This window comes from Notolabrus celidotus, chromosome 2 (assembly GCF_009762535.1).
Source record: "Notolabrus celidotus isolate fNotCel1 chromosome 2, fNotCel1.pri, whole genome shotgun sequence".
Lineage (NCBI taxonomy): Eukaryota > Metazoa > Chordata > Actinopteri > Labriformes > Labridae > Notolabrus > Notolabrus celidotus.
This window is the reverse complement of record NC_048273.1, coordinates 26097075-26115600: the sequence shown is the minus strand read 5'-3', so window position 1 is coordinate 26115600 and position 18526 is coordinate 26097075. Positions and strand designations below refer to the sequence as shown.

The window sequence follows — 18526 nt, the reverse complement described above, 5'->3', positions numbered from 1 at the left end:
GAATGTCACTGCTCTGGGATGACAGGGGGCTTTCAAAAAGAAATTGGATTTCCTTGTTTTCTTATGTGGTGACTTAACGGTTCAGGTTAATGCTCAGTGCAATGTGATGTGAATTTATTAATGATTGAATTCTAGCAACTGATTTAAACTAGCAGAGTAAACCTTGTGTAGCCTATTATTTGATACTAACGTCATGCCAGTAAGGCATTAGGAACCACAGCTGCTACAGCTTGAATTTGGTAAAACGGTCCAACACCACTCTGGCCAAATCCGGCTTTGGTAGAGAGTCATGAAGGCCATTAGTTGCCTGCTTTATTATTGGTTTGAATTTACCCACTGTATTAAAAAAAATCAATGAACTATAGCCATACATTGGACAAACTAAATCCTATTTAAAGGGACATAAAACACGTTTCATTTCATTTTGAAGGATATGTTTCCATAGTAAGGGGAAAAAAAATACCTATACAGTCATATATCGTCATCCTGACTGGTATGATGCAATTACCGATATACCAGCGCTAAGTATTGGTTTTTTAACTCAATAAATACAGCACACTATGTAGGTTTTTCCTGCTAATTTCAACCACCACTTTACTTCTATATGGAACCTTGCTGTAGTGCTAAAGACATGAATGAGTGTAACGTGAATGGCAGTTAATTGACCAAAGAAGAAGTTGTCAGAGGCATGACAACAGAAGAAGACAACAGGATTTTGGACGAGGTGAAAAGAAGTTCAGAGATGTACTAGCCACTTTGGAAACCCAAAAGAAGAAAACAGCTGGAAAAAGCTGGTCCAGCTCTTCATGCTGAGATGAGAAGAAAGGTGGAGGATGCGTTCAAGTCTGCAGGAAGTTGCACTCACCTGTGATGGTTGGACACCACGGTCCAGACTCCTATGTGAAAATTACAGCCCATTAAGTGAGTGAGAGTTTATTCCCACGTATGACAAACGAGCATGATGCATGGGACCTACATCTGTGGTCATGGCTGGTTTATTGAAGGCTAAGGAGGCCATATTCCCCAGACGTCCACAAGGCTTTCAAGGCTCAGACTATATCATCTCACCTGTTCAAAGTCCAGGTAAAAGAGAACATCCAGATTTAAGCTTTAGTTGTACCTTTCTAGGGAAACCATTTGATGTGCACTAAAGTATGTTCAGATATTTGCTGAGCAATGTTGATTCGGGTTTCGGAAAGCAAAGAGTATCTGTTTGCATGTGCTCAGAAGAAAACTTCAAGATGCCTCCTGTCACATAATCCTAAAACTAATTGCAAATTATTGACTGAATAATTGGTCCAGGTTGATTTAACTAAATGTTATAGGAAGCTTGGATTCAAAACAGAGAGAGATTTGTTGATGTACATGAGCTCAGGAGAAGACGTTGATTTGAACAGCTTAGGACTGATGATGGGATGAAGTTGTACTGAGTACTTAATTTTCATCAGTAGGTGAGAAATGATATCTAAACCATTACCAAATCCTTATTTTCCAAAGACTTGAAAATGTAGCAATTAAGCTCAGTAAGATTGAGAGTCCCACTGAGAGAGGATGAGGAGTCAGTCTTTGGTTGGACATCATGTTTGAGCTGTTGAATTATACCCTGTTCGGACAGGCAGGTGGTGTGGCATAAAATATTCCCTCAATAACTTAAGTGCTCTGTTTCAGATGCAGACAGCATTCAGTGCTATATTCCAAAAAACAGGCCCATTAGGAGTAGAAACCCTGCAGTTAAGTACACAGTTGAACACTTCAAAGAGCCTCCAACTTTTCAGAAGCAGGATTTATGCACTTCAGCGGGTTTTCTGGGCTCTTTGTCTTCCAAAGAGAAAAAAAGTTTGTGATATCAGAGGTCATTGGTGGTCTGCCTTGGTGTCCCATTTCCTATGTTTGCTCTACAAGAGAAATGGCAAAGGCAAGAAGAACTATTTCATCAAACAACCAGGTAAGATCATCATTTAACCTAACAATAAAAAAGCATTTTGTAGTTTAGTTTCACCTCCTTCAGCTTCTCCCACAATCAACACTTGATACCAGTCAGATGGGTATTTCTGTTGGGACACGTACAAAAACATGATCAACCTCACTCTGCTTCACAATAGACGTGTCATGTAATGGAAGATGAAACTGGCCAAAAGGTCCACAACACAAAATGATTGTAGTGCCATGAATAATCTTCCCTCCAGTGTGGGCTGGATGTAATTGTGGTCTGTAACTTTAGCAGATCTGTTTCATATTGATGTAGTTGTTTTGTGAATGACAGAAAACACCTCCTGTATTCATGTTCATCTCTTCCCTGTCCTGTGCCTTTTTCTTTCTACCGGTTCCATCTTTAACTGTCTGCATTGCTTTTCCACCTAGGCACTGTAACTGATGCCTTAACAATACCGTTAAGTCCTATTAAGTCGGTACAATTTGTACTTTTTACTGTCAGAATGCAATTTGCAGAAATAGATCTGCAGATACATGTACCTGGAGGCTGTGAGGAGGGTTTTGCACTGCTTCTTTCTTTAGCTGTACTTCAGTTGAGTTGAGTCTCATACCAATTTTCAAGAAAGCAGGAAATTCTATACCCTAAATACTATAGGGATCTCTCTCTGGCTCTTCAAAAAGACTTAATACAAGCTGAAGATCCTTTTGAAAGTTAAAATTAAGGTTATTTCACACAAGAGATATCGCTGACAGTTCGCACCTTTGCAAACTTGAAACCCTGTTAAAGATAATGATGTGATGCCTCCCTTAAAAATTGCCTTAACTCTAGATAACTGGGGCTGATATCATGACACTAACTCCTACCTGTCTTCCTTCAAAGTAACAAACAAAGCTGTTGTTTCTTTGCCTGTGGCTCCAGCATCGTATTCTTATTCTTTGCACCGCACAGTTTATCTGAGATGAACATCTTGATAGTCTCTCTCCACTGTCTTCCCTTTCAGCCTCCTCCTCTTTCAAGCTAGTGCTGCTTAGCAGCTTAAAATATACCATTGTGTGAACTTTACCCATTTTATAGCTCCCTGAACGGAGTCACTCAAACGTAGAGATGATTAAAACCAAACTGACAGATCTGCAATGAAGTCTGTGGAAAAAGTTCATGAGCCCCTCTCTCTCCCCATTAGTTTATTTAGATTGCCTTAATCTGATATAAGCTATTTAAAGTCATCACCCAATTATATATGCTCTTTTTGTTAGTGGCCCTGGGCAATGGAGTGTGAATTTATTTATTGCCTCCAACCAAACCTGCACACATACATATACACACATGCAAATGCATAAACAGGCTGAGAGAGCAGTTCCATGTGGAGTAACACTGGCAACCTATCAAAATCACATGCATTCATTTTTAATTAAAATCTAAACTTGGGTGTTTTGCTGCAGAATATTTTATATCCCCCTAGGAAACTGAGGAGTTCAATGTTTAATTCATTTCTCATCAGTCAGCCTTGAGATTGGTTGTTGTCATTGTTTTCTACCTGACCTGAGCTTCTCTGAATGTTTTACTTTTCCATTTAGAAGCTAATGCATTCCTCCAAGGTCCACAGAATACAATATTATTAACAATCAGCGGTTATGTTTGTAGAAAGCACACATTATTTTCCTGGTTTGTTTGGGTTCCATTATAAGAGATGAAGAAAAGTTTGGCTTAGTTGATGTGAAGGATCCAGAACAAGGCTGGATGAGCTTTTAAAGCCATATTTGAGCCTGTGTGGGTTTAAGTAAGCAAAGGTTTCCTTTTATGGTGTGCAAACAGAGTGCCAGGTGTCATACAGTATATAGGACTATAAAATCAGAAGTAATCGTGGCATCACTTTAGCAACATAACACTGTGTCCTAAGAGTATGCAGGTATAAGATATCACACTGCATTGTGTAGCAACGGACACTCAATGTGCACTCTGCATTCATTAAATATACACCTCCATCTGTCATCTAATATATCCATACTGCTATGAGCTGTGCACAGCAGACCAGTTGAGATAGAAGAGTATTTTCAAACGTTCTCTGTTTTCAATTTATAAATAGAAAACACATGGCCTCCACTGTTTTCCACTCAAACCTCATCATATTCTGTTCATAGATTTAAGAGGAGGTATTATGCTCGTATTAAGGCTTTTTATCATCCTATTGATTTCTCTGTAGCTTTAAAGGATTAATAACTTTAAAAAAAAATCACGATCTATCCTTGATATTAGCTTCTGTCTGAAACGCTTAATTTCAGCTACTGTCTCTTTAAGGCCTGCCCCTCTTTATGAGCCCACTTTCTTCCTATTGGCCAGCTCTCCAGAAGCCTCCCTCACTTCAAGTCAATGCTAAAAAGTCATTATTTAGGAAGCAGGTGTTTCAATATTTTAAATGACACATTATGAAACATGGCCATATGTTCTAGACCCTGAATCTGACCTGGAAAGTTTAAAAAGGCGATAACAAGAAAATCCCTATAACTGAAAAGTGTGTCCCTCTCGCTTGATTCTCCCATGGCTTTTTGAATCAGACATTCAGAGCAGCTGGCAGTCTCATCCTTGGATTACTCGAACACATGTTGGCCACACTATATGAAAGTTTGCCCACGTTTAGAACTGACATCCAACATTTTAACTCAGTATATACCACCTTGTACCACCTCTTCAAAGAACAGTGCACACATTCAATATCAATGTGCTTATATCATCACATTATTGATCCAATATGAATAGAAGGAGTGTTACATTGACTCAAGTCCTGGCCCTTTATCTGCTGGCTATGGCCAGTGTATACAAAACAAATTATACTGAAAGTGCTTGATGACAAAGAAGGATCTCAGATAAATCACAAACACACACACACAACTGCAAACAAAAATGAGTTCAATACATTTATTTTTAATTGATTAATTGCACATTTGCTCAAGTGCAGTCATACTCAATGTAAAGCTTTAAAAAATACAATCTCAGTCATCTCTGACGTGAATCTGAGTGCTTTCTCGCCGATGTTTTAAAAATAAAATACAGTTTATGACATAAACCTTCTCTTTAGAGTCCTATTCTTTGATAAATCTGTAAAGTAAACACTGAGAAACAGGGCAGCATAACTGGTCAACGTCAAAGATACTTTCATTCATATTTAGGTAGTGTAACTTTCGACATTATACATGTGCAGTTCCATTAGTCTGTGTAAACACACGGGTGTCTTTTTTTGATATTTGAAGAGTGCGACATACTGTACTACCCATTAAAAGAGAGCCCTCACATTAAGTGTAGAATAAATTACCAGCTGTCTATGGCACCTGAATGATCATAAACACTACTTTTTGAGCTGCAGCAGTTTTGTGCATGCTCCATATTGTACAGACATGTTTCCCAATCTCCCTTTTAGAAATAGCTCAACAGGTTTACAATACTTAACATTTTTTTCTCAAATTAAAAAATATTTTGGATCATTGACTGTACACAATACCAAAAACAATGTGCTTTTTCCCCATATAGTGTTTAACATGCCCGTCACCGGCTGTAGATACAGTGCGCTCAGTTCCCCTTTTTTTTTTAGGCGAGTGGTCTTCACAGGATGCGTCAAGGAGGCCTCTCTCCGTGAAACTTTCGGTGTCTGTACCTGCCGTTCTTTTCCTTGGCTAGGTTAATACAGGCATTGTGCTTGTTGGTCTGCAAGTGGTTCCAGTACTTGATGAGTTCGTTGGGGTGGAACTGATGGGATGTGATCAGGTGGCTGTACTTACAACTGGAGTAAGACACCCGCCAATGGTTGAAGAGGAACTCATTGGGAGGGGGCGCTGGGTCGATGCGCAGCTTGGCCAGACAGATCCCCACGTAAACGTCCTCCAGGTGCAGTCTGCGTATGCTGAGAGAGGCCTGGTAGATCAGCTCAGCCATGTCCCCTGAGAACACGTACCCAGTGCCTGAGCAGAATATTGGGTAACGCTCGCTCGGGTACAGCTCTGGTGGCATGTACCACTTGCTGTCCTTGTTTCGGTTTGGTGCATAGCCTCTCATCAGATAGCCCGTAAAGTACCTCTGCTTTGGAGGTAACTCGGGCTTCAGCAGCTTTTGGATGAGATACTCGGTATTGACAAACATGTCGCTGTCTGTCTTCATCACGTAAGTGGCATGCGGGCAATGCGTTGCCACCCAGTTCATACCCATCAAGGTCTTGATGGTCAGGTTGTAGTAGGTGTCCTGATAGTCCTGTTGGATGATGTCATGGTGGATATGACTCTCTTCCTCGATGCTGCTCTGGAGGAAAGTGTCCGAGCTCTTTCCTGTGCCGAGAAGGAAGAGACGGACAAACCCCAGCCCCATTGCTACACTCTCATTCCCCCATGTCTGACGGATGGCGTTGCGGGCATCTGCCTGGCCCGGTTCTGCAGCGATGAGGAGGATAAGGAAGGGTGTGCTGTCCCTACACTTGTTGGGCTCGTTAAGGATGTAGCGGTATGGCTGAGCGCTGAGCCTCCCACCAACACCCATCTCCCTCTGTAAACTGTTGTTAGTGCTCATGGTGTCCCCAAGCCCCATTACTCCCATCCTGGCGACTCCTCCTCCACCACCTCCCCCTCCTCCTGCTGCATCCCCTGCTGCTCCATCCGACTGCTGAGAGCTGAGGTTGAGCAGAGGTTTTGGTGCAACATATCCTGTCTCTCTCCAAAGGCTCCTCAGAGAGTTGCTCTGGTTTGCTTCTCCCTTGGGGCTGCGAAAGCCCCTGACGGTGTAGGCCAGCGGGTTTTCCCTGGGCCCACTGCGCCCTGGCAGCCAGTCTTGGTGGCTGAAAAACAAGAAGAGGGTGAAGAGCAGAGCCAGCGAGAGGAGTCCGGCCACATGTGTTCGAAAGAGCGAACGCTTGACGGTCCAGGTCATCTTGATGGGACAGCAGTGCCGCCGTCTCCACTGCATGGTGCAGATCGGGGTCGCAGGAGGCTGCTGCTGCTCGAGAATGGGCGGCGGCGGCGGTCACATACAGTCACCTCAAACATGTGGTTGCCAACAGTCAGAGGGTTATCTGAGCTGGCAGTTGAGTTGGAGCGAGCCTCCTGGTGGAGTCAGGGGAACGTTTGAGCCCCCCAGATCAGCTTGTAGAAGGGTTAAAAGGGCCCCTGATGGAGCTAGGATGGCAATGTTACTCTGGCCATGGAGGCGTCTCCCTGGCTCTTCTTTGGCACAGTGGACAAACACAAGATCATGCTCTTTGTCTCGTCTCCTTCAGGGTATGATAAGGGTCACCTCCTCTGTGTTTGCTCTCTCTGATCTGAAAAGAAACAGAAACAGAGAAAACAGTGTTGGCAGCATTCCGAAAAAGCACCTCCCTTTCTCTGGCACTGAGCCACATGTCAGTTGTATGAGCTGCAGATGTGTTATCTTTTCCATTTGTGGAGACAAGTGAGGTTATTTCTTAATCATTTTATTCATGGTTTGTTTTGACACAATCACTGTAATCAAGAATTAATGTTATGCACATGTTAAAAGTCCCAATTATGGCTTCCAGTATATGATGTCTCCACTCTGTTCAATGATGCATTTGGTAAGCTGACTTCACATTTTGAAAGTGTGGAGCTAGATAAATAAAAAGGTGACGACATTTTGCAATAGGTGGAGCTTAATAAACATGGCACTATAATAAAATCTCTGATTGGACTGAGACATAAAACATTGCTGACTTTGTGGATGTGCAGAAATGGTAGATTTAGACTTATATTCTGAGCATGACTGTGGGTGAAGGGAAGATTTCTACTTCAAAATTACTTAGCATAACTGAAAAAAGGCACACACAGATGTACGTCTTGATGCTGCTGTACATCATAATTCACTTTTTTTTTTTGAATGAATCAATCTCACTGTAAAAACAACTCACTTAAATGGGCCACAATGATAGAAAATGAGATGATTCCCTGATCATCAAAAACTCATGTTGCAGTTGAGACCTAAAAATAGTACAGAATAGAAAATACTTGATAAAGTTCTTTAAGGAAACTATCAGCTGTCTGGTGCTTGGCATAGTGAGATGGTGGATGCCTCTTGCATGTCATTATTCAGCTTAATGCCTGGGGCACAAGTATAAATTGCAGGTTTGCTCAACGTGGTGCCGGCTAACCCTACTCTGAGCCGCTTGGGTGAGTGAGTGTCATCAGCCCCCCACCATGCTTCGACAGCAAGGGAGGAGATGCATCTGTCAGAATGAGTTTTCAGGGTCCAGCAGGCAGTGGTGCTGAAGCCGGAGCAAGCCTCTGGCGATAACAGCCTTCACCTGCCATTCACCTTCCACCTTTAGCTTATCAATGCTGCCTACCGTCTAGTTGAGACCACCCAGGCTGCTCTATCCTTCACCACAAACAGGCATGAAAACAGGGCACGCACATAACACACAAATATGCAGCACTGCTGACAAAATGTGACTTGAATGGTTGCATCTGTTGCCCACAGGGAGACGTGCCCAGAAGGAGGCACAAAGGAGATCACGTAAGCACCACTGATTCTCCATCTCACCAAGGCACACAATCAGTTTGCACAAGCACAAACATTTACTGTGTAATGCACATAACCATATGCACACTAAAAACTGCACACATTATCATTTTTTTGTGTCCAGAGACCCACTTACATCAAATCTAACACAAGGCTGAATTTATGATACACAAAACAAAAATATTGCACTCGTAATGACTCTTGTGTCAAAAGCCTCAGAGGAAGGATACATGGGCACATCATGCATAATTATATCCACACTAGACACATGCATCATAATTGCTGTTCGTATTCGCACACGCACGTAAGCAGATAAGAAGGAATGTGCCAGCACAGACTTCTTGGTTAGACTCTAGTGAATATCAGTGTTGCAGCAGTGCAAGTCTTGAATCCACCCTTCCTCCTTCAGTGTGATAGATTCACTGACTGCCTGCAAGGCCGTTTCGTTAACATGTTAGCCAGCCTTTCCATTTCCATTAGCAGACACCAAACAACAGAGTATTATCCTGTGCGAATGCCACATGCCTGTCGAGTTTGCAACATTCTGCTTTTCTAAACTTCCAATTTTCATTTCCAGCTATGTTTGCTCATTCATCATGACAACTGGCAAGGAACACGATAACCTTTTCAGGCGAGTGTGCTTACCCAGCGCAAGCAATTACAGGAGAATGAGAGGGGCCAGGGCGGGCTTTGTTTTAAAGGTTAACATACTTTACATCGAAGCATATCCAGCGCTTGAGAGATTTCTGCTGTCAACTAAATGAACATCTAGTTACATGAATTCTGATGGAGTGAGCACACACAGAAGGGCACATAAATACAAATGAACACACATGAAGTGAATGCCCACACACGCTCACATCCACCCACCCACCCACACACTTACCAGGAGACGGCTATGTGTGATCGAGTGTGTAGCTTTGTTTTTCATTTTGTTTTTTGTTTTTGTTCAAAATGCCAGTTTCTTTGGGAGATCAGAAATCAATTTTAACTTCCTAACAGTTCCATTTAATGTGCCAACACCTCTCCTCATTAATTCATTTTCTTGCCTCCCATCAATGTCACTTCTATGGAAGCCAATTAGTTACACTAGCACTAATTGAAGCCCCAGCGATTCTGCAGCGGTCAATAATCTGAGCGAAGGCTTTGGGAATGACACAGTGACATACTAGGCATACATTATGGAGTTGTCCCTGTCACCACATCAGCTCAAGCCTTAGTGCAAAAACATACACAGTTGCAGGGAAAAGTACAGCAAGGTATAAATTACATTCACTATGGTTTACTTCTTTTGTTTCCATGCCTACAATAAAGGACCTTGTCCATTTTTGCCTCCACACTGTAGAATGCATGCAAAACGAGCCTTCCTGATGTCAGGAGTATACAACCTTCATTCAGTCAAATAGTCCACTTCGAGAAAGTGACACATTTTCCTCAAGAAAAGTATGGCTGCCATTTGTGAGACCTTAAGAGTGGCTGTTCACTGAAATTAGAGGTTTAAAACATGCTTTAGTAACAGGCCTGAATGATTCTGTGGCTGAGTGAGGTCCCTGTCCATGGTAGTAACACTGCCTTGAAGGAATAAAACCCATTCAACCATCACATTCATGAGTTATTTTAATGCTAAAGTGGGGTTAAGTACAATTTCTTTCATCAGAGTAAAGAAGAAATTATGAAAAGTTCTTTGAGCAAGAGGAAAGAGAAAAAAAACTCTACCTCAACAATGAATTCAAAGTAGCTGTGGCTTGTAAGGGACCATATCTCTCAAGGCTTCAACCATATAATATACCATCAATCAACTGAAGGATTACTTTGTCAGTGAAAAATACTTTTGTCTTCAGTGCAAAGATATTTCCAACTTGCTTTCTTGATCAACTAACAGTCTAAAACATTCGTTTTTTATGTTTGCCACTACATTAGAAAAACAAAACAGCAAATCCCAATATAACAGGGGATGCTAAACACATAGCAGGACATGCAGTTTGCTGGAAAGAGCAACAAATGATTATTAATTATTAGTGAATCAGTTAGTTACCTCATGATATCATCGGGGACGAATAATTCAACTGAAAAGCACTATATAAATACAATGTATTATTATTATTATTATTATTATTATATGTGCACTTCACTTTACAGCATTACTGTTGTATGCATAGTTCTCTTCTTAACTGTGTCACAGATTGCAAGATTTATTTCACCATTGTAGTTAATAGTCATACACCTATTTCTAACTCTGTTGTTTGCTATCAGTTATTTAACCCAACATAAAAGGTGCTTAATACTAACTCCACCCTCACGTACACCACTATTAAACCCATTTACACCATGTTTGAGATTTGAAATCTGTTTCAATCTGGAATGTGCCTTTTCATTCGACTAAACGATTAAACGTGGACACCCTCACTAGTCAGCAACAAAATTACTAATCAGTAAAAAAAATTACAATATGTAACCAGCACAGGCTTAAGGGCTTTAATCTGGACAAGTAGGACTGAAGGCCTGTGGTGCTAGCTCTGCTAACTCTAGCCACACTCAGCAAACAAATTCAACATCGATTACCCACAGACTCTGCGAGACCATGTTTCGTCCATGTAACATAACATGTGCTAAATGTTGACTGTTTCCTGAGAGTTTTCTTGCGTTTAGTTGGTTAGTCAAAATTAAAATATCTGTATGATCAAGATCTAAGAAGGAAGAAAAGCTGCAAAAAAGTGACGCTGCTAGACTCGTTATCTTTACTGGGTGAACAGCATGCTTTGGCAGCCAAGCGGTCGATTGCTGGTAAATCCATTTATGATACGATTGTCACATCGGTACATAGGACATAGCTTACTTTCCAGATGACAAAAAAGATAATAAAAGAGCATCAAAAAAATGTACGGTAAGAAACTGCAGAAGTAGTAGAAGATACATTTTGAGTCAGAGATTTCATGTCACCACTTGGTAAGATTTTCAATTATGATGTAGGGAGTTAAGGTCAATGTCTGTTCTGCAGCAAATCAAAATGTTTTCTAGGTTATAAAATAGGCTTTTGTGTTTTATTAAGCATTAAATTGGTCACAAACCTGGAGTACTGCACTTTAAGAGAACTACACTATCTTCAGATCAGTCATAACAGTTGGTCTGTTTATTGCTTTATCATAGTCCAATATAAAGATTATGAACATGGCCCGCACTTTGCCCAGAGAGGATGCCTACAGTTCTGTTACTGTTTAACTTGAGACTCTGCCCTGGCACTTCAGAAGTAGTAGAAGATACATGTTGAGTCAGAGATTTCATGTCACCACTTGGTAAGATTTTCAATTATGATGTAGGGAGTTAAGGTCAATGTCTGTTCTGCAGCAAATCAAAATGTTTTCTAGGTTATAAAATAGGCTTTTGTGTTTTATTAAGCATTAAATTGGTCACAAACCTGGAGTACTGCACTTTAAGAGAACTACACTATCTTCAGATCAGTCATATAAAAGTTGGTCTGTTTATTGCTTTATCATAGTCCAATATAAAGATTATGAACATGGCCCGCACTTTGCCCAGAGATGATGCCTACAGTTCTGTTAATGTTTAACTTGAGACTCTGCCCTGGCACTTCATTGTTAAGATTCAAGCAAAGAGCCAAACATCACAGTGAAGTCTGAAGAAATGTTTTTGTCTTAAAGATAACTCTGTCTTCTATCACTCTCTCTCTGGGACCAGTAATCATAAGCATTCTTACTGTATAGCTTACGCTAGCAAGACACTGAATCTAAATTCTGCCAATGTGGCTTGGCCTGCACAGCAGCGTTTTAAGAATTTCATATCTGCTTTTGTTCTCTCGAGGTCATGCTGGGCTTATCTTATCTAAAACCATCTTCTAGGGAATTCAGTCCCCGGCTTTGTTCTGAGCAGTCACTTGAAAGTAAAGAAGGTGCAGTTGAGTCCACAGCTTTCTCCTCTGAGCATCTACGGCCTCATCTTAATCCCTCCTTGTCCTGGTCACTTTCCTCGCCCTCGTTCAGCTGATCTCTTACTCAACAATCTGTCATTTTCTGACTCTTGTTTTCCATCTGATTGCAGTGAAGAGTTCACAAAGACTGCAAAGAAAACAAGTGAAATAGAGAGGAAGGGAGTTGTTGTTACTCTTCCTCCTCCTGACTTTCACTGCCATTCAATCCATTTTTTTGACAAGCTCATGGTCCTGATTTCATCAGCCCAAGTGAGATATATGGGCCTCATATTCTTGAGCAATACGCACTGTTGAATAAATAACTCCTGTTGGTTGGGGTGGGAGGTTTGAATCTGTAAAACTACAGGAATAGGAAATTAATTTTAACAATTATGTATTAGCAAAAAAAAACAACATTAATTTAATCATACTAATTCACCAGTTTTAACATTATTATTCATCACTTTACCTAACTGTTCAACTTGTTTTCTTTTTTTACATTAGCTCACTTTGAATGTGTTTCTTTTATCAAAGTTGATCATGTAAACAAACTATGAATCCATAACCTTTACCTAACTATTCAACCATTTGACCATAAAGGAGTTATTTTCCATTACTTCTGGCTAATTATTTATTCATCAACTTTTGAAAGATTTTGCAGTTAACTAACCATTAACTGTACTTGACGCTAAATTTCTGAAAATCTGCTGTTAGCTTTTGTTAATACTAAAATAACGTGTAAGTCATGAATACATGTTGGCTAACTATTTACCAGTTACTTTAAGCCGTTTGGTACATGCTGCTGTTAGCTAATCATTTATCCACAATTAAAACCTAACTATTTTAGAATTTTAAAGTTAGCTATCTTTTTTTCAACAACTTTTAGCTAACTTCTTGAACATTTTGATGTTAGCCATCCATTTACCCCTAACTTTAATCTAACCTTTACAGCATCTTCAGTCCGCTTATAATTTTCCCACAACTTTTGGCCACTTCAGACTATTTGCATGATTTTTGATCACTTGGAGTTTATTTGTTCAACTATTTATGAAACATTTTTGGCTTCAGCTGTTTAGCATTTACTTTTATGGATCTTTGCATTAGAACTGACCTGCTCATAGGTGTACCGATGGATGGATATCTTTGGAGTGTTAATCCATTACCAAGTTCTCTGCTTGATAATACATTTCCAACACAACCACAACACGTGGCCAAATGTAAAAGCTTTTAATCATCCTGCGATTTTCACCCTCTGAAAACAGCATATATATCCAAGTAGCCCTGGTTAGAAACAATTGGGCTATGATAAATAATAAAATTATGGCATAAAGTATTGAGTATTTGCTATCATAAGTGTACATATGATAGGTTTTCCTTCCAATGTGATCTTTTTCAATTGGCTGCTTAGGGTGGCTACGTTAGGTCATGTAAATAGTATCATTACAGGAGGTTTTGAATGATCTGACTGAAATTTAGGCCACTAACTAAATACAATGTAAGCAATACATTTGTGATACTTCAAGCATTACATTTAGATAACAAAAATTGAACAGCTGTTTTCTTTCACAAACAATGCCCTACTGTTCCTTTGAATAATTCACTCACTGACTGTGTGTTCACTTTGACCAGAGGAAAACTTCTATCTAAGAAAAAGTCCAAATAAAAGACAGAAACTGTATTTAGGGGAATGACCTGGTGTATGTGTGACTCAACTAGGATAGGACCGCTGGGAGAGGAAGGGTTGTGGTCTCTCTAAGTCTAGCAGAGTAGATGAGTGACACTAGACGGCCAGCAGCTGTGTTTTTTGTACTCCTCATCACTAGAGGATGGTCAGATCTGGGTCATATCTGATCCTTAAAGGGTCAGTTCACTCAATTTACAAATGAAAGAAACATATTTTCTCACTTACTTCTGCCACACTCTCTTTCTGGTGGTACCTTACTGTGCGGACAGTTTTATTTTCTCCAGTTCAGACTACCTTTGGGATCTCTGCCTCTACCTCGACACAATAAAGGAAGGTACAGAAAACTATAGAAACTAATGCTCCCGGTGACATATGTGACATCCATGAAATAAGACATTTTGTAGTTGAATGCTATGAAACGAAATGACCAATAATCCTTTTGTTTGATGGAATTATCAGAAACTAATTCTTAAATGGTTTTGGTCATTTTTAATGCACAAGTATTAAAAACACCAGTTTAGCTTCTGTATCAAGAGGATTTAATGCTTTGCTTTAAAGCGCTTAGACAATTAACTAAATATCCTCTGGTTTTGGACCAGAAAACTGAACACTCAAATGTTACTTTCACAATTTTGGGCAACAATTACACAAACTCTAAATTGATTTATAATGATGAGAAACACTTTTTACAGATTTAACTTCATGTTGAAGTGGAGGCAGCATTCCCAGATAACACTTTAAGGTTAGAAATTAGTGAGGAAATATTGTTAGAGCTTTATACGAAAGGACCCTTTAACACACACATTAAAGCCATATAATGTGAATGTACAGTGCTGCATTTAGATTAATTTATCCTTTTAAAAAGGCTGTGACAAAGGATCAACTAGCCTCTTAAAGCTCAAATACAGGAGACCTCCGGGAAATAAAGCTTTGGCAGCTTCTACGGCTGTTGTAAATATTATATGACAGTTATTTTCTCCCTTTCTGCGAGTGTGTGGGATCCAACCCTTCATACAGTGCAGCTGCCAACTTTTACAGCTGGATATAATTCCTGAAGTATTTCCGTTTAAGTCCGTTGATAAAGCTCGGCCATCGCCTTCTCTTCATCGACTCTTTTCGGGGTATCGCTTTGACACCACAGCAATAAATTATGAGCCGGTTTGAAAATTAGACCCTATTAAATTTTCATGGTCCAGTGGGCAAAGTGAATACCCAGATGGTGAGCTTAGCTGCTGTTTTTTCTAATGTCCATCTCAGCAGTTAGCAGATATCCCTAAGCATGCACGGGTTTCAGTGCCAAATAGTTCAGGCAGCTGGACGTGATGAAGTGGATAAAAAGCGCTGTTAATTGAACTGGATCAATGGGAACTCCCTGGCCTGGCTTCTTGGCAGGTCTAAGAAAGGGGTTTCCTAAACCTGAAGGAATGAATACAGTAAAGGTAGCTGACCCTTATTTGATGACAGTAATTGTAGCTGTAGGAACTGCTGCTGGAAGAAAATTACCTCTGCTCTGGGCAAGGTGAAATAAAAGTAACGCTCATCCTTCTTCCATAGGGAGTAAAGTAAAGGGATTAAGTATTTTTCATTTTCAAGTGGTACACCTGTCTAGAACACCTGCCCTCAGGGGTCCTTGGGTGTCACTGCAACACTTAAGGAAACCACTGGGGGTCCAAAATAGTGCCTGATGGAGAGGAGATACAGGATGTAGGGAGGAAGAGGAAGGGGCTGGGTGGATTGATTGATGGATTGATTGATGGATGGATGGGTACTAGTCAAGGCGGCTGGGAAGGGTGGCTGTCTGGATGTAATGGAGGGTAGAGGAGGGCGGGGAAGGCTAAATGAATAATGAGGATGTAGAGGACTGATGAGACGTGCAGTGTTGCGTACCTCCTCCTCCTCATGCTGCTCCTGCTGCTGCGGCTGCTTTCAGGGCTGCGGTCGGCTGTCGGAATGCGAGGACCCCGGTGCCTTCACCCGCCATCACCGCCTCCTTAGAAGGGGGACAATCTGTGCTCTAATGCCTCTCCTCCTGCCGCTCCCCCTCCTCTAATAACACTGACACCTTGGATGCGTTGCGTCCCTGCTCGTCCTCATCCCCACAGGCTCAACAAACCTGCAGGTTTTGGGTTCTGCTCCTGCAGCGTCTCCTCCTTGTGTCCGTTATACACCACAGCCTCACAACTTACTAAACATTTCTTGCTTCCCCTCGCTTATTCCCTGATCTTATTGTAGTTTTTTTTTTCCACCTTTCCAGGTGTGTAATTTAATGCAAAAATGCAGAAAACACCACAGCATCCACACACGTTTATCCGCTGGACGGAGGGGAGAGCAGCGGCGGCAGATCAGCAGGAGTGCGGCTGCTCTTCCACGATGCTCCTCAGCTGAATGCTCAGTGTAAGCGCAGAAAAGGACCAAAACAAAATAAAAAATATCCTCTCCCACCTTAGAGTCACATCACTGCCAAAACACGCTCCCCGAGTCCTGAAGGCAAAACCAAAACAACTAGTCGTGTACCTTCACCTCCACGCTGCGGTCCTCTGTCCACTCCTTTCTGTTTTTCTTCTCCTCCGCTCCGTCATGGACCGACCCCTCTTGGATCTCTTTGCCGGGCAAGGCTGCCGTTGGCTGGGGCAGGCTGGCCGACAGACACCGCTACACTGACGGAACTCTACACGTCACTGCATTATTATCAGAGCATCTCACGTGACCCAGTTAGACGCTCGTGTTGCGTTCATTGGGGGTGGGCAAAAAAGATCCCCCTCGTCAACACACACACTTTCACATTGACAGAAACACGCCCCAGCAGAAAATGTGTTGCAACACATACAGTATAATTAAAGCTCGCTAAAGGAACAGTCGTGCTGTTAAACGAGTATACTTTTCTTTCTATCTAGTGTTTCTCCACTCACAGTGAGCAACATTATACTGGAATTTGCGAATTATACTATCTTAAGAGACTGATTTAGAAGAGACACTAAACAAGTGACTGATGATCTCAGTCTGTATTGTACAAATACATTGTTATACATAGGCCTAAATAATAAAGTTACATCTAGATTTATTTCAATAGGGTAATGAATTTAGGGGATTTTTAAATGTTATGTCTATGAGTGTAAAATATGTTGAACATTTCAAAAAGAAAAATTAAGTTGCATTTTTTTTTTTTACACGAACAGCTATAAAGATGTCTCAAAGACCTTCATTAAACTGCCTTTGTGTGAGGTTTTAGAAGTTCATGGCCTTTTTGAATTAAGTTGTTAAAATCTAGCATTTAAATCTTATATCATTTAGGTTATTCAAATGTAAGCCATTTTTTCTAAACAAAAACAAGGAGAGTGTCATGAATATATACGTATAAGCCCTTAAATATGCCATACATTAATCATATCACTGGTTATGGGGGAGCCCCAGGGATCCTTGAAGTGGCTCCCTGGTGCACCTTGCTATTTTTACTCTCACCCTTTTTATCCTGTGATTCTGCAACAGGGTTGTAATGAAGCTCTGCTGCCCTTACGCCTCTGTGCTTTTACAAATTCTTACTCATCGGCATAGTATTGGTGCCCAGGTGCATGATCTTAAATAGCATTTCAGTGTTTGTTGCAGGACACAATCAAATGGATGGCGACAACAGTTACATGTAACAGAGCTGCATCATTCGAGCGCAACAACAACTGAATGTGATACTTTATCTTTCTTTGCAGATTTGTAGACTCAAGCAAAGCTTCTTTTCATTTTGAATAACATTGTCCAAATAATGGCAGACTCAAGCAATCTCCATGACATTGTTACAGGAACTGATATGTCCCACCTTGAACAGGCTGAATGAAAGGGGCTTATAATAACAGAGTATATCTCAATGACAGAATGTTTTGCTGTGCTGACCACGTTTCCTTCCTTCCTTCTTTTATGAGACAGGGGGATCCAGGACACAATCTTTTCAAATGTTTTTTTTTTATCTGAATAGTCCATGAAGACTGAGATCCACTGCTCCTAGGAACAACAATAGAGTTGGGCTATTATTCATGTTTCAACACTATCAAAAAGGGGACACTTTATTATACCTACCATTGAGTCCTTAGGTTAAGGCTGTTTTTCACGACTTGTTCTTTAGACTTTAGTTTGAGTGAAGGGGGTAATGAATGCAGCAACAATTATGCTGCTGATAATGGTATTCTGCCAACTTTGTTGCTACTATCTGGGGAATATCTTTCTGTTTCCACACAAAATTGCCCCACTGTCAAGGCTTGGTCCATAGAGAGACAGATTTCCCAGTTTGGTGTTGAAGATCTTCAATGATCTGCTCAAATGGTTGTATAATAAGATTGTTTTCCAGCTGAATTCAGCTGAGTACTCCGTTCAGCTGTATGCTTGGATTCAGATCTTCAAAATTTGTCCTAAAGTTTGTGCCGTTTGGTGTCCAAATACCTTTGGCACTAAAGAGCATCTGTGGACTGTGCCAGCCACATTTACTTACTAG

General features: G+C 40.8%; 1 protein-coding gene across 7 annotated transcripts; it reads right to left on the bottom strand.

Moving 5' to 3' along the window:
* Positions 1 to 4832: 4832 nt before the first annotated feature.
* On the bottom strand, positions 4833 to 16728 carry b3galt2 (UDP-Gal:betaGlcNAc beta 1,3-galactosyltransferase, polypeptide 2). 7 transcript variants are annotated; one of them, XM_034699764.1, is made up of 2 exons: positions 15937 to 16728; positions 4833 to 7226 (listed from the first exon to the last, which is right to left on the bottom strand). In XM_034699764.1, exon 2 carries the CDS (start codon positions 6872 to 6874, stop codon positions 5540 to 5542), a length of 1335 nt encoding a protein of 444 aa, XP_034555655.1. In that variant the 5' UTR covers positions 6875 to 7226; positions 15937 to 16728; the 3' UTR covers positions 4833 to 5539. The 7 variants fall into 7 exon arrangements, with proteins under 7 accessions (XP_034555655.1, XP_034555661.1, XP_034555667.1 ...); XM_034699770.1 differs by having other exon boundaries at positions 16564 to 16728; XM_034699776.1 differs by having other exon boundaries at positions 16570 to 16728.
* Positions 16729 to 18526: the final 1798 nt, after the last annotated feature.